Source organism: Panulirus ornatus, chromosome 9 (genome assembly GCF_036320965.1).
Source record: "Panulirus ornatus isolate Po-2019 chromosome 9, ASM3632096v1, whole genome shotgun sequence".
Taxonomy (NCBI): domain Eukaryota; kingdom Metazoa; phylum Arthropoda; class Malacostraca; order Decapoda; family Palinuridae; genus Panulirus; species Panulirus ornatus.
Genome location: NC_092232.1, coordinates 29,699,717 through 29,716,824, shown reverse-complemented (window position 1 = coordinate 29,716,824; position 17,108 = coordinate 29,699,717). Strand labels below are relative to the sequence as shown.

At 41.1% G+C, this 17,108-nt stretch overlaps 1 protein-coding gene across 15 annotated transcripts in view; it reads left to right on the top strand.

The window, feature by feature from the left end:
* Nucleotides 1-17,108, top strand: part of phtf (putative homeodomain transcription factor) — a 260,330-nt gene that overhangs the window by 232,305 nt on the left and 10,917 nt on the right. For 14 of the 15 annotated variants that reach the window (XM_071664936.1, XM_071664929.1, XM_071664942.1 and 11 more), the window contains one exon: nucleotides 7,957-8,102. The exons of the other annotated variant lie outside the window; for it this stretch is intronic. In XM_071664936.1, coding sequence (XP_071521037.1) covers nucleotides 7,957-8,102 — 146 coding nt within the window. The remainder of the gene's footprint in view (nucleotides 1-7,956; nucleotides 8,103-17,108) is intronic. 15 annotated transcript variants of the gene reach the window in all.

Genomic DNA, 17,108 nt, shown 5'->3' with positions numbered 1-17,108 from the left:
AAAGATGGAGTGAAAAAGATTTTGTGTGATCGGGGCCTGAACATGCAGGAGGGTGAAAGGAGGGCAAGGAATAGAGTGAATTGGATCGATGTGGTATACCGGGGTTGACGTGCTGTCAGTGGATTGAATCAGGGCATGTGAAGCGTCTGGAAAGCTGTGTAGGTATGTATATTTGCGTGTATGGACGTATGTATATACATGTGTATGGGGGTGGGTTGGGCCATTTCTTTCGTCTGTTTCCTTGCGCTACCTCGCAAACGCGGGAGACAGCGACAAAGAGAGATGTGTGGAAATAAAAAGAGCGTGGTTGAGAGAGCAGAAGAGGGTGTTTTGAAATGGTTTGGTCACATGGAGAGAATGAGTGAGGAAAGATTGACCAAGAGGATATATGTGTCAGAGGTGGAGGGAACGAGGAGAAGAGGGAGACCAAATTGGAGGTGGAAAGATGGAGTGAAAAAGATTTTGTGTGATCGGGGCCTGAACATGCAGGAGGGTGAAAGGAGGGCAAAGAATAGAGTGAATTGGAGCGATGTGGTATACCGGGGTTGACGTGCTGTAAGTGGATTGAATCAAGGCATGTGTATGGGGGTGGGTTGGGCCATTTCTTTCGTCTGTTTCCTTGCGCTACCTCGCAAACGCGGGAGACAGCGACAAAGCAAAAAAAAAAAATATATATATATATATATATATATATATATATATATATATATATATATATATATAGGGTAGTGAGTGGTGGGATGAAGAAGTAAAATTATTAGTGAAAGAGAAGAAAGAGGCATTTGGACAATTTTTGCAGGGAAACAATGCAAATGAGTGGGAGATGCATAAAAGAAAGAGGCAGGAGGTCAACAGAAAGGTGCAAGAGGTGAAAAAGAGGGCAAATGAGAGTTGGGGTGAGAGAGTATCATTAGATTTTAGGGAGAATAAAAAGATGTTTTGGAAGGAGGTAAATAAAGTGTGTAAGACAAGGGAACAAATGGAAACTTCAGTGAAGGGGACTAATGGGGAGGTGATAACAAGCAGTGGTGATGTAAGAAGGAGATGGAGTGAGTATTTTGAAGGTTTCTTGAATGTGTTTGATGATAGAGTGGCAGAAATAGGGTGTTTTGGTCGAGGTGGTGTGCAAAGTGGGAGGGTTAGGGAGAATGATTTGGTAAACAGAGAAGAGGTAGTAAAAGCTTTGCGGAAGATGAAAGCTGGCAAGGCGGTGGGTTTGGATGGTATTGCAGTGGAATTTATTAAAAAAGGGGGTGACTGCAATGTTGACTGGTTGATAAGGTTATTTAATGTATGTATGACTCATGGTGAAGTGCCTGAGGATTGGCGAAATGCTTGCATAGTGCCATTGTACAAAGGCAAAGGGGATAAAAGTAAGTGCTCAAATTACAGAGGTATAAGTTTGTTGAGCATTCCTGGGAAATCATATGGGAGGGTATTGATTGAGTGGGTGAAGGCATGCACAGAGCATCAGATTGGGGAAGAGCAGTGTGGTTTCAGAAGTGGTAGAGGATGTGTGGATTAGGTGTTTGCTTTGAAGAATGTATGTGAGAAATACTTAGAAAAGCAAATGGATTTGTATGTGGCATTTATGGATCTGGAGAAGACATATGATAGAGTTGATAGAGATGCCCTGTGGAAGGTATTAAGAATATATGGTGTGGGAGGCAACTTTTTTGAAGCAGTGAAAAGTTTTTATCGAGGATGTAAGGCATGTGTACGTGTAGGAAGAGAAGAAAGTGATTGGTTCTCAGTGAATGTAGGTTTGCGGCAGGGGTGTGTGATGTCTCCATGGTAGTTTAATTTGTTTATGGATGTAGTTGTTTGGGAGGTGAATGCAAAAGTTTTGGAAAGAGGGGCAAGTATTCAGTCTGTTGTGGATGAAAGAGCTTGGGAAGTGAGTCAGTTGTTGTTCGCTGATGATACAGCACTGGTGGCTGATTCATGTGAGAAACTGCAGAAGATGGTGACTGAGTTTGGTAAAGTGTGTGAAAGAAGCTTAGAGTAAATGTGAATAAGAGCAAGGTTATTGGTACAGTAGGGTTGAGGGTCAAGTCAATTGGGAGGTAAGTTTGAATGGAGAAAAACTGGAGGACGTGAAGTGTTTTAGATATCTGGGAGTGGATTTGGCAGCGGATGGAATCATGGAAGCAGAAGTGAATCATAGGGTGGGGGAGGGGGCAAAAGTTCTCGGAGCGTTGAAGAATGTATGGAAGTCGAGGGCATTATCTCAGAAAGCAAAAATGGATATGTTTGAAGGAAGTTCCAACAATGTTATATGGTTGTGAGGTGTGTGCTATGGATAGAGTTGTGCGGAGGAGGGTGGATGTGCTGGAAATGAGATGTTTTAGGGCAATATGTGGTGTGAGATGGTTTGATCGAGTAAGTAATAATAGGGTAAGAGAGATGTGTGGTAATATAAAGAGTGTGGTTGAGAGAGCAGAAGAGGGTGTTTTGAAATGGTTTGGTCACATGGAGAGAATGAGTGAGGAAAGATTGACCAAGAGGATATATGTGTCAGAGTTGGAGGGAATGAGGAGAGGTGGGAGACCAAATTGGAGGCGGAATGATGGAGTGAAAAAGATTTTGAGTGATCGGGGCCTGAACATGCAGGAGGGTGAAAGGTGTACAAAGAATAGAGTGAATTGGAACTATGTGGTATACCAGGGTCGACATGCTGTCAGTGGATTGAATCAGGGCATGTGAAGCGTCTGGGGTAAACCATGGAAAGTTGTGTGGGGCCTGGATGTGGAAAGGGAGCTGTGGTGTCAGTGCATTATTACAGCTAGAGACTGAGTGTGAACGAATGTGGCCTTTGTTGTCTTTCCTAGCGCTACCTCACACACATGAGGGGGGAGGGGGTTGTTATTTCATGTGTGGCGGGGTGGCGATGGGAATGAATAAAGGCAGCCAGTATGAATTATGTACATGTGTATATATATGTATATGTTGTGATGTATAGGTATGTATATGTGCGTATGTGGATGTATATGTATATACATGTGTATGTGGGTGGGTTGGGCCATTCTTTCATCTCTTTCCTTGCGCTACCTCGCTAACGTGGGAGACAGCGACAAAGCAAAATAAAAAATATATATATATGGCTCTGTATGCGTATGTATATGTATGTATATTTTTTTATGTTGAAATGTGTATGTCTGTGTATATATGTATATGGTTGTGTATGTATATATGTTTGTGTTTGAGTGGATGGGTTTTTCTTCGACTGTTTCCTGGCACTACCTTGCTAACGCGAGAAACAGCGATCAAGTATAATAAATAAATAATTATCTGTAAAGACTGTAATGTAAGTCACCATCAGTAAGTTAGTCCAAGTTTTAAAGATATATTTTTATGGATGAAGAATATCTTCTGAGAAACTTACACTTAATGCTAAACTATCACATGATTCAAGACATTGTTTATCACAAAGTAGAGGCTGACTTTGGTAAATTGAAATGATATTCTTTTCAGGTTTGATAATGTTATGTTGAAGTTAGCAAGTTAGCCTATATTTTTCATAAAGAAAAAATAAGTGTGACTGGACTTTGCTTGCTTTTGGATATGCAGTGAATGAAAACTCACTTTCTGCAATGTTGTATCATCAGAGTACAGTTACACTGAAAAACTCTTAACACAATAGGCATCCCTCCTTTCCCTACTATTGATTGTAGCTCAGCCTTGAAGCTAATTAAGTTGAGAGTACATATGAATGAATGCAAGATTATTAGGTTTAGCAGGTATGAACAGGTTGGTTGGGATGTGAGTGTGAGTGGAGAGAATTTGGAGGAAGTGAGGTGTATAGATACCAGGGAGTAGACATGGCAGCGAAATGAACCATAGAAGTGGAAGCAAATTTTAGGGTGAATGAGGGGGTGAAAGTTCTGAGAGCATTGATGAATATGTGGAAAGAGAAGGCAGTATCTGGGAAGGCAGAAAATGGGTATACTTGAAAGTATGGTAGCCCCAATGGTGTTACATGGATGCACAGCATGGGCTATAGATGAGGATTTACAGAAGAGGGTGTTGGAAATGAGGAGTTTGAGGACACTATGTGGTGTGAGGTGGTTTTATCAAGTAATGAATGGGTGAAAGAGAGGTGTGATAAAAAAAAAAGAGTGGTTTAGAGAGCTGAAGAGGGTATGCTGAAATGGTTTGGACATATGTAGAGAATGAGTGAGGCTAGGTTGCCTAGAATGGCTGTTTTCTTATCAGTGGGAGAGACTGTCCATTCAAGACCACTTGAGGGTTTAAGCTGGATTTGTGTTTGTCTAGGGTTAAAAGAGTGATTGAAAACTTCTGTAGAGATGCAAACAGTTTGCTCTAGATAAGCCATTATTACAGTTGTGTAATGTGGTGCTGCATGTTTGATGTTGCTACCATTGTGCTAAAGTGTTGTGATGTGATTATGAATTCATCCGCATCTGAGAAGACCTTCATGTTGAGGTTTGCCAGAGGCAGTGGGAGGTCATATAAGGACAGATTGATTTGGATTACAAGAGGTGAGTAATCATTAGTGCTGATGCACCTGGCCTTGAGAAGAATGATGAAGAGAGATGAGTGTTTTGGGAGCAGCTTAGTGAGTTTATCAGCAGTTTTGATTGTAGAGATCATGTATTAGCAATAGGTGATTTGAATGCAAAAGTGGTTGATGTGGTAGTTAAGAGTATAATTGTGGGGGCATGGGGTATTCAGTAAGTTGAATAGAAATGGTGAAAAGGGACTGGTGATAGGGATTGCCTGGTTTAAAAAGGGAGACATAGTATGTAAGTATACATGGGTAAATAGGAAAGATGGTAAGCAGACACTATTGGATTATGTACTAATTGCTAGGTGTGCAAAAGAGACTCTTGGATGTGAATGTTCTTAGAGGGGTAGCTGGTGGGGTGTTAGATCATTACCTGGTGGATATATGTCAGCTCATTGTGCTTCTTTAGGTGTGGTAACCAAATGAGAAACACATTGTAATTTTGACCTTATATAGGATGTGAACAGCTTGCTTAATGTTTCCTTATCCATGATCTTGAATGCTATTCTAGTGTTTGCAAGTAGACAGTGAGCCTCCCTAAATGTTCCTCTAAAGAGGGACTCTGACAAAGGTTAGGGACAGTGGTGACTCCCAAGTCTTTCTCACACACAGATTCCTGCAGCCTGTCTTTTGCTGTATGATAATCATATTGAAGCCTTCTTTCACAGTGACCCTTTCTCATTATGTTGCATTTACTCAGGTTGGAATTCATGAGCTATGTATCGTATTGTTATGGTCCACATCTAAGGTGATGCAGTCACAGTTTTTGCTTCCCTCATGACCACTGAATCATCTGCAGGTACACCACCGATTTTCCGGCACTCTTGGTTCCAACACCCTGCCGGATTAACCATTTTGCCTGACCAACCATGTCACATAATAATAATTCATCAGCACACCTCTAACCCACTAATTATACATCTCACATGTGTCTAAAGTATACCATGGACTGTTAGAAATTTAAATTAAACAAATATTAAATGTGAATTGAAAAACTAAATGAAATACATTATACACCTGCTCAAGACAGAGGTGCTCGTCAGCTATGAGTTTCACAGATTCATCCACATACTCAGCCCCTCCTTTGTGGTTTGCAGATTGCTTTTCTCTGCAAACTTTATTCATGGAAATTCCATGACACTTCTTGAATCTTTGAATTCATCTTTCACTATGGTCACGCTCATGTTGTAATTTAAGTTCTTTATGGAACAACCCAGCCTGGTCCATTATCATGCTACCTGACAAGTCCACTCCATCACTCCGATGCTGTTGAAACCATTTCATCATCACTCGATCGTGCTCAATTCTCTTGCCATCTTTCATAGTTTTTCTAATTGTCATTTGCTTCTTGAAATCACTGTCTGCATAGAATATCAATATTTTCTCCCTTTGCTTCTTTATATCATAAACAGTTGATGAACTAGTACTGTAGATATCACACAGCTTATGCACTGAAGCACCACGATCCATTTTTTCAACAGTTCTACTTTATCTTGGATCGATATAGACTGGTGTTTACGTTTGACACCACAACTGACACTCTCATATGTCTTAGAAGCCATAGCTAGGGTTAAATTTAAGCAAAATAAGCTAAGAGTCTCACAGAATTGCAGTATCACCACCTACAAGTGCGGTATAAAGAATGTAGATAAGCGCGCCCTACATACAATGCCATCTGTGGCTGCCCGGTAGACTAGTCTGGTCGCCATGGTAATTTCAAGTTCCCTTAGGTAATTTTGTCCAGACTAAAGGAGGTGCCGAACCATCAGTTTCTGGAAAGTCGATGGTGTACCAGTATAAACACATCCATGTGAGTATGGATGGATGTGTGTATCAGAGCATGTATATTTACCATTGCGTGCCCAGTAATAAACTGAGGAAACCAAGAACAGCAGGTGGTCAGCGTACCATGGGACAAAACCCGCCCCTTTGAAACTGCAGTCTACAGCTCCAGGGCCCTACTCACTCATTGAGGGCCTGTAGGATGAGGCAGGCTGCCCACTCCCTGATCCTGAGGATGTTGTTAATTGATGCATGGGCTTCTTGGTAATGTCTGCATTTGAAAACATGTAATGCTCACATGTGAATCAGTCTAAATAGTTTTACCATTACATGCCTGAGAGTCGAATGCAGGCTACTGAGAACAGCAGGTAGTCAGCATGTTACTGGACTGAACCAATGATGGGACAAAACCTCCTTGGGCATGCAGTGGTAAAATTGTATAATTGGTTAACATGTGACCATTACATGGCATTACATGACATAGCCTAGATGCCTGTGAGTCAATTCGCAACATCCTTAGGATCATCCTACAGGCCCACATTGAGTGGGCAGGACCCTGGAGCTGTAGATAGCACTTCCAGAGAGACAGGTTTGTCACATTGGTGGTCCAAAGATACATTGACCATCTGCCATTCTTGGCCTAAGTCTGCTCTTGGGCATGCAATGATAAGATTATTTAGGCTGATTTATATGTGAAAATTGCATGCTCTGATATATTGAGATTGCAGAGATATTCATGAGTCAATCTGCAGTGTGCTTGGGATCAGGGAGTGGGTGCCCTTTCTCATCCTAGATGACAACAGTAAGTGGGCAGAGCCTTGGAGCTGTAGGTAGCAGTTCCAGAGAGGTAGGTTGCAGTTCCTGAGGTAGGTTTTGTTCAGTTGGTGATCCAGTGGTACACTGTCTGCTGTTCTCATTGGATTGGGTTTGAAACTTGGGTGAACAGTGGTAAAATTGTTCTGATTGATTTCCATGTGAACATTGCATGTTCAGATATATAGAGATTACTGAGATGCCTATAATTTGATTAGCAGCATCCCAGGGATCAGGGAATTGGTAGCTTGCTTTACCTTACAGGCTCACAGTGAATGGGTGTGGTACAGAAGCTGTATATAGCTGCTCCAGAGAGACAGATTTTGTCCCATTTGTGGTCCAGTGGTGCACTGACTGCCAGCTGTTCTCAGTATCCTTGGTTCAACTTTTGGGTAGGCAGTGATGAAATTGTTTAGCTATAGGTTTGTATTTATGTGTGTACAGGGTGTTGTTGGGCTGTTCCTGCACAAAGATATATCATGAGTGAACAGTTACCTTTGATGAAGCTGTGTCACTTGGAGTACAGTCTCATCAAAGTACTTCTTACTCCAGAGCAGTCCACCATTTCCCTATATTGGAGCTATTGTTGTTGCAGTTATGAATGAATATGTAGGTGTGTACATTACTTGATACCATTATACTCATATACTTTAATTTTGTTGAATTTTGATGATACTGCTATTCCATTACTCATGTTTTTATTCAGAAACTTGGACTCCAGCGATCAGTTGATGTCACTGTATCTGCAACATTTTTCATCATTCTCCTACTTGTATCTTAATTTTGTTGAATTTTGATAATACTTCTGTTCCATTAATCATGTTTTTATTCAGAAACGTGGACCCCAGCGATCAGTTGATGTCATTGTATCTGCAACATTTTTCATCACTCTCCTACTTGTGTCTTACCTGTGCTTTGAGTTATTAAAAGAAGATGAAAAGACACAACACACCCTCTACAACTGTGAACTGTTCTTCTGGTTAGTGAAAATATATCTACATTTCAGGTTGAAAATGATTATCAAATAGATTTAGGAAAGGTTCACAAAGAGGATATATATGTCAAAAGTGAAGGGAACAGGGAGAATGGGGAGACTAAATTGGAGATGGAGGGATGGAGTGAAAAAGATTTTGAGTGACTGGGGCCTCAACATGCTGGAGGGTGACAGCCATGTTTAGGATTAAGTGAATGGGAACGATGTGGTATATAGGGGTCGATGTGCTGTCAGTGGGTTGAACCAGGGCATGTGAAACATCAAGGGTAAACTATGGAAAGCTGTGTGGGGCCTGGTTGTGGATAGGGAGCTTTGGTTTTGATGCATTACATGACAGCTAGAGAATGGATGTGAGTGGACGTGGCCTTTCTTCACCTGTTCTTGGCCCTGACTCAAGAACATGAGAAACAGAGATCATGTATGAAAAAAAAAATTAATTTTTCTAACCAAGTATATAATTAGATTATAGTCTTCCATCATGTTTGAAAGCAGTGATTCATGAGCTATAAGGGATTTTCTTTCTTTTTCCTTTTTTCCATTGTTTTATTCTCATAAGAGACTGGTCACTCACCTATTTGACAGTTCATATGATTTAAGCACTGAGGGCTTGAGCTGATCAATGTAACACACATTAGGAAGGTAATGTATTAACCATAGGCAAGGAATGCCATCACTTATTAAAGATAATGTTAACTTTCAATCCTTTCCTCACTGCCACACATACTCCTTTCTTCCTGCTTCTCCTTCATACCCCCCCTTATCACTAACTTCATTTGCCCCTACCCTTCTCTGATCACACACACACACACACACACACACACACACACACACACACACACACACACACACACACACAGTCCCTGCAAAGGAGAAGCATCTTAGCTGTGAAACAACACAGCTTCTCAGGAAGGAGGTCCTGTGTCATGAATCGGTTAGATATCTTCAACAGGATAAGTTCAGTCTTAGACCAAAGAGATGGATGGGTAGACATAGATTCTGTGTTCCTTGACTGCCAGAAAGCCTTTTATATTGGACCCCATCGTAGGTTGATTGAAAACTAGAGCTGCTAACAGGAAAAAGGGGTAAACTCCTTTGCTGGTTTGAGGATTATGAACAGAGGATGCAGGTAAAAGGCACAGCATGGGAGTGGGCTAAGATGGAGTGCCACAGGGGTTGGTCTTGGTCCACTGCTATTCTTTTTGTTTGTGAATGACTTTCCAAAAGAACTATTCTTGCACCCAAACGTGTTTGTTAATGATACCAAGGTCATGAGAGAAATAAGAAATTAAGATTAATGTACCATTGTAGATGGAAACCTGGGCATACTTCAACATTGGTTCGACAGATGGACGATGAGATTCAGTCCTGTTTTTGGCTTCCATCTCTCAATTTGCTTCTTCATATCTAGCTTCCCTGCTGGCTGACCTATCTGTGGTTGTTGATCAATCAGCCTCTCTCATTTATACATCAACATTGGTGTCCGTCAATGTTCTGTCCCATCCCCGACACTTTTTCTCCTTTTTATCATTGATTTCCTCACTTCCACAAATAACCAAGTGCACTTATATGCTGACAGCTCAACAATGCATTCATCCACACCCTTCAATTCTGCTCCTTCTTATTCGTTCTGCATTTTGTCTTAACAAAATTACCTCAGTAAACTCAGCCTTGGACAGGATATCCCAGTGGATTACACAAAATATAGTCAAGTTTAATGCCTCCAAGGCCCAGTTTCTGCCCATCGTTCATTCAAAAACTCCTCACAACTCTCATCTCTCCTTTGAAGGTTTTGTAATTCCACCTCTTAATTCAGTGAACATACTTGGTATGACTGTAACATCCACTCTTTCTTGGAAACTCCTCATTATAGAAATAGCTAAGTTTGCCTCTTAAGAAAGTAGGAGTCGTATTTAGTTGTTTGAATTTCTTTTCATCTGAATTGTTGCTCCATTTATACAAAGGATTGATTTGTCCTTGTATGGAGTACTCCTCTCACATCTGGGGTAGTTCTAGCTCTGCATCCTTACTTGACAGAGTTGGATGAAAGCAGTCCAAAATATAAACTCTTCTAGGCTAATTTCAAAACTTAACCCGCTTGCCCTATGCCTCAATATTAGTTCACTTTCCCTCTTGTATGTATTACTTTGGCTTTTGCTCCCAAGAGGTGGCTGCTTGGATACTTGGCAAGCTGCTGCATCACATGATTACTGTGTGACCTTTGGTAACTCAAGGGTTGACTGTTTTGATAATTGTTTCTTTCCTTACACTTTGAGGTTTTGCAACTCTACTTTCTCATGTTTTTCCCAATAACTATGACCTGGCACATTTTAGAAGATTGGTTTTCATTTCCTTTAGAATTCTTAAATACTTTCCCTTGTCTCTTCTTTTTTCCTTTTGTGATAATATCTATATTTCAGTTATGGCCCTGCCTTGATATGGACTTTGTCCATGACTGATCTTCCAATATAAAAAGTCCTGGGAAGGTAGTGAAGATTGGATATAGTGAAAGAAGACCCCAGTATGATTACTACATAGCAGAAAATTAGCTGCAGGTATCAGTTTGTGAGAGATGTGGGGGCTAGCATTGTACTTAACCTGTCACCAGAGTTTTGTACTTGCAGAAATTTGAAAGAGGTAATCTGTCTGCTGGCAAATTTTAAGATTACATGCACGTATATGGATAAGGAAATGTTTAAGCTGTTCACTACATATAGTAGACCAGAACTGGATTATGCCTCTCAGGGCTGGTCACTGCACCTGAAAAAATGTGAAAACATGATTAAGGAGGACCAGAGGAAAGCGCCCAAGATGGTACCAAATTTATGAGAGCTTAGCTTCAGTGAAGGGATGAAGGCTGCACAGCAGTCCACCTTAGAGGAGAAAAGGGAGAGGTGTAACCTGTCAAGAACATTTAAGTCCCTAAATCAACTGGATGGTGTTGACAGTCAACAGTCTTCACAAAGTGCTTTTTCAGAAGTTGAGTATGAGACAGTTTAGAAGAATAAAAAGAAATACTTCTGAAAGGTAAAGGTAGTGAATGGTTGGCATAGCCAAGCAAGGAAACAGTGAATGCAGGAAACTCACAGATTTGAAAGCTTTCTTGATGATACAAAATGTACATGAAACAGGGCCCCATGAGTGTAAAACTCTATCCCTGTAATGTACAAATAGGTAATTAGCCACACACATATATGCATTGTATTTGGATGTATGAGATGGTGTTTTGGTGTTTTTTGCTATTTATTTGAAAGAGCTCATGAGTGAAATGTTTGCTTCAGTAAAGAATTTCTCCTCAGCAGAGGTGTTTGTAATGTAATAAGTAGTATTTGCCAGACAACTGATGCAAATTTAGGAGACTGTTCCCATTAATTTTTGAGTATTCGTGGCTTATTGTTTTCTTACTTGATTGACATTTCCCATTTTAGCAAGGAACAGACAAAGAAATGCCACATCTGCTCACATCCATCCTCAAACTGTCATATGCAGTGCACCAAAACCACAGCTCCCTATTGACAACCAGGCCCCATAGACCTTTCCATGTTTTACCTCAGATGCTTCACATGCTGTGGTTCAGTTGATTGACAGCCCATCAACCCCAATATACAATCCCATGCATGCCTTTCACCCTCCTGCACATTCAGGCCACCGTCATCTGTAATTCCTTTTTAAAGGAGTTTTTACTTATTTTAGCATGTGTTCTAGACCCTTTGATATCCAAACTGTAATGTTGTGTGGCTTAAATTCATGTATCATCCACAACTGTTTTTCTGTCTTATACCGCATTACTAACTGCACAATTTTGAATTTATGATGCATAGCAGTGACATCCTCTCATCATTAGGTTAAGGTTGTCTACTTAGGGAACTTCAGTATACACCAAAAGGAGTGGAAAATATTATTCCACTCGGATTGTGCTATGATTGGAACTCATTTTTTTATTCATAAAATTATGGAGCAGGTTATCAAACACTCTCTTCTTGTCCTAGACTGACAGAACCACATGGCCAACTCTGGTTTATTTTTTACTTCTTATTCATTTTTATCCATTGAGCTGTAGCTGCACAGTGTCACGACAATTGGCTGATCTGATGATATCCTGTAAATATCTTTACTTTTTACATCTTATCTTTTAAATGGCTTTCATGAATGCCAGTTATGGCACTTTAGTGGAATTGAGTGGATTAACCTTTTTTCTTTTAGATTATGCCTTCTTGTCAAGTGATGTTTGTTAGCATTAAAATGTGGTGGAAATGAGATGTTTTAGGACAATACGTGGTGTGAGGTGGTTTGATCGAGTAAGTAATAATTGGATAAGAGAGATGTGTGGTAATAAAAAGAGTGTGGTTGAGAGAGCAGAAGAGGGTGTTTTGAAATGGTTTGGTCACATGGAGAGAATGAGTGAGGAAAGATTGACCAAGAGGATATATATGTGTCAGAGGTGGAGGGAACGAGAAGTGGGAGACCAAATTGGAGGTGGAAAGGTGGAGTGAAAAAGATTTTGAGTGATCGGGGCCTGAACATACAGGAGGGTGAAAGGCTTGCAAGGAATAGAGTGAATTGGAACGATGTGGTATACTGGGGCCGACGTGCTGTCAGTGGATTGAACCAGGGCATGTGAAGCATCTGTGGTAAACCATGGAAAGTTCTGTGGGGCCTGGATGTGGAAAGAGAGCTGTGGTTTCGGTGCATTATTACATGACAGCTAGAGACTAAGTGTGAACGAAAGTGGCCTTTGTTGTCTTTTCCTAGTGCTACCTCATGCACATGTGGGGGGAGGGGGTTGTTATTTCATGTGTGGCAGAGTGGCAATGGGAATGAATAAAGGCAGACAGTATGAATTGTGTACATGTGTATATATGTATATGTCTGTGTGTGTATATATATGTATACATTGAGATGCATAGGTATGTATATTTGCGTGTGTGGACGTGTATGTATATACATGTGTATGTGGGTGGGTTGGGCCATTCTTTCGTCTGTTTCCTTGCACTACCTCACTAACGCAGGAGACAGCGACAAAGCAAAATAACTATAAAAAACATTATCTCATTCTATGTTATGGATTTTATAATAGTATTTATGATTGTATTTGAATTTCGTAAAGGGGAAAGAGAAGGAGTCAAGCGGGGAGTGCTCATCCTCCTTGAAGGCTCAGATTGGGAGGGTGTGAATATGTGTGGATGTAACCAAGATGAGAAGAAAGGAGATAGGTAGTATGTCTGAGGCAAGGAATCTGGGTGTTTTGGCTCTGAGTGAAACAAAGCTCAAGGGTAAAAGGGAAGAGTGGTTTAAGAATGTTTTGGGGGTAAAGTCAGGGGTTGATGAGAGGACAAGAGCAAAGGAAAGCGTAGCACTTCTCCTGAAGCAGGAGTTGTGGGAGTATGTGACAGAGTGTAAGAAAGTAGATTGATATGGGTAAACATGAAAGTGGATGGAGAGAGATGGGCGATTATTGGTGTCTGTGTACCTGGTCATGAGAAGAAAGATCATGAGAGGCAAGTGTTTTGGGAGCAGCTAAGCGTGTTAGCAGCTTTGATGCACGAGACCAGCTTATAATGATGGGTGATTTGAATGTGATGGTGAATAATGTGGCAGTTGAGGGAGTTCAGTGTTGTGAAGGGAAATGGTGAAGAGTTTGTGGATTTGTGTGCTGAAAAAGGACTAGTGGTTGGGAATACCTGGTTTGAAAAGAGAGATATGCATAAGTATACATATGTGAGTAGATGGTCAGAGGCCATTATTGGATTATGTGTTAATTGATGGGGGTGTTAAAGAGACTTTTGCCTGTAGATGTTCAGAGAGGGGTGGCTGGAGGGATGGCTGATCACTATCTTGTGGAGGTGAAGGTGAAGATTTGTAGAGGTTTTCAAAAAAAGAAGAGAGAATGTTGGGGAGAAGAGAGGGGTGAAAATAGGTGAGCTTGGAAAGGAGACTTATGTGAGGAAGTACAAGGAGAGATTGAGTGCAGAATGGCAAAAGTTGAGAGCAAATGATGTGAGGGGAGTGGGGGAGGAATGGGATGTATTTAGGGAAGTAGTGATTGCTTGCACAAAAGATGCATGTGGCATTAGAAAGGTGGGAAGTGGGCAGATTAGAAAGGGTAGTGATTGATGGGATGAAGAAGTAAGGTTGTTAGTGAAAGAGAAGAGAGAGGCATGTGGATGATTTTTGTAGGGAAGTAGTGCAAATGATTGGAAGATGTGTAAAAGAATGCGGCAGGAGGTCAAGAGAAAGGTGCAAGAGGTGAAAAAGAGGGCAAATGACAGTTGGAGTGAGAGAATATCATTAAATTTTAGGGAGAATAAAAAGACGTTTTGGAAGGAGGTAAATAATGTGCATAAGACAAGAGAACAAATGAAAACATTAGTGAAGGGGCAAATGGGGAGGTAATGACAAATAGTGATGAAGTGAGAAGGAGATGGAGTGAGTATTTTGAAGGTTTGTTGAATGTGTTTGATGATAGAGTGGCAAATATAGGGTGTTTTGGTCAGGGTGGTGTGTGACAGGCAAAGGGGATGAAGGTGAGTGTTCAAATTACAGGGGCATAAGTTTGTTGAGTATTCTTGGGAAATTATATTCGAGGGTATTGATTGAAAGGGTAAAGGTATGTACAGAGCACCAGATTGGGAAAGAGCAATGTGGTTTCAGAAGTGGTAGAGGATGTGTGGATCAGGTGTTTGCTTTGAAGAATGGATGTGAGAAATACTTCGAAAAACAGATGGATTTGTCTGTAGCATTTATGGATCTGGAAAAGGCATATGATGGGGTTGATAGAGATGCTTTGTGGAAGGTTTTAAGAGTATATGATGTGGGAGGTAGTTGCTAGAAACAATGAAGAGTTTTTTACCAAGGATGTAAGGCATGTACGAGTAGGAAGAGAGGAAAGTGATTGGTTCCCAGTGAATGTCGGTTTGTGGCAGGGGTGCGTGATGTCCCCATAGTTGTTTGGTTTTTTATGGATGTGGTTGTTAGGGAAGTGAATGCAAGAATTTAGGAAAGAGGGGAAAGTATGCAGTCTGTTGTGGATAAGAGGACTTGGGAAGTGATTCAGTTGTTGTTTTCTGATGATACAGCATTGGTGGTTGATCCGTGTGAGAAATTGCAGTGGTTAGTAACTGAGTTTGGTAAAGTGTGTGAAAGGAGAAGGTTGAAAGTAAATGTGAATAAGAGCAAGGTAATTATGTTCAGTTGGGTTGAGGGGCAAGTTAATTGGGAGGTAAGTTTGAATGGAGAAAAACTGGAGGAAGTGAAGTGTTTTAGATATCTGGGAGTGGATTTAGTGGCAGATGGAACCATGGAAGCGAGTCACAGGGTGGGGGAGGGGGTGAAAGTTCTGGGAGTGTTGAAGAATGTGTGGAAGGTGAGAAAATTATCTGAGAGAGCAAAAATTGGTATGTTTGAAGGGATAGTGGTCCCAACAATGTTATATGGTTGTGTGGCATGGAGCTATAAATAGGGTTGTGCAGAGGAGGGTGGATGTGTTGGAAATGAAATGTTTGAGGACAATATGTGGTGTTAGGTGGTTTGATTGAGTAAGTAATGAAAGGGTAAGAGGGTGTGTGGTACTAAAAAGAGTGTGGTTGAGAGAGCAGAAGAGGGTGTGTTGAAATGGTTTGGACACATGGAGAGAATAAGTGAGGAAAGAGTGACAAAGAGGATATATGTGTCAGAGGTGGAAGGAAAAAGGAGAAGCAGGAGATCAAATTTGAGGTGGAAGGATGGATTGAAAAAGATTTTGAGTGATCGGGTCCTGAACATACAGGAGAGTGAAAGGTGTCCAAGGAATAGAGTGAATTGTAATGATGTGGTATACCGGGGTCGACGTACTGTCAATTGATTGAACCAGGGCATGTGAAGCGTCTGTGGTAAACCATGGAAAGTTCTGTGCGGCCTGGATGTGGAAAGGGAGCTGTGGTTTCGGTGCATTATTACATGACAGCTAGAGACTGAGTGTGAACGAATGTGGCCTTTGTTGTCTTTTCCTAGCACTACCTCGCACACATGAGGGGGGAAATGGTTTTTATTTCATGTGTGGCGGGTTGGCGATGTGCTGTTAATGGATTGAACCAGGGCATGTGAAGCATCTAGGGTAAACCATGGAAAGGTTTGTGGGGCCTGGATGTGGAAAGGGAGCTGTGGTTTTGGTGCATTACACATGACAGCTAGAGATTAAGTTTGAATGAATGTGGCTTTCTTGTCTTTTCCTGGCAATACCTGACTGGCGTGTGTGTGTGTGTTGGGGGGGGTGCTTTTTTCTATGTGTAATGGGGTGGCGACGGGAATGGGTGAAAGCAGCAGGTATGAATATGTACTTGTGTATATAGGTATATGTCTGTGTATGTATATGTATGTATACGTTAGAATGTATATGTATGTATATGTGCCTGTATGGGCGTTTATGTATATGTGTTTATGAGTGGTTGGACCATTCTTCATCTGTTTCCTTGCGCTACCTTACTGATGTGGGAAACAGCGATTAAGTATAATAAAGTATAAATAGTGTGTGAAAGAAGAAAGCTGAGTGTAAATGTGAATAAGAGCAAGGTTATTAGGTACAGTAGGGTTGAGGTACAAGTCAGTTGGGAGGTAAGTTTGAATGGAGAAAGACTGGAGGAAGTTAAGTGTTTTAGATATCTGGGAGTGGATTTGGCAGCAGATGGAACCATGGAAGCAGAAGTGAATCATAGGGTAGGGGAGGGAATGAAAGTTCTGGGAGCGTTGAAGAATGTGTGGAAGTCGAGAACATTATCTCGGAAAGCAAAAATGGGTATGTTTGAAGGAATAGTGGTTCCAACAATATTATATGGTTGCGAGGCATTGGCTATAGATAGAGTTGTGTGGAGGAGGGTGGATGTGCTGGAAATGAGATGTTTGAGGACAATATGTGGTGTGAGATGGTTTGATCGAGTAAGTAATAATAGGGTAAGAGAGATGTATGGTAATAAAAAGAGTGTGGTTGAGAGAGCAGAAGAGGGTGTTTTGAAATGGTTT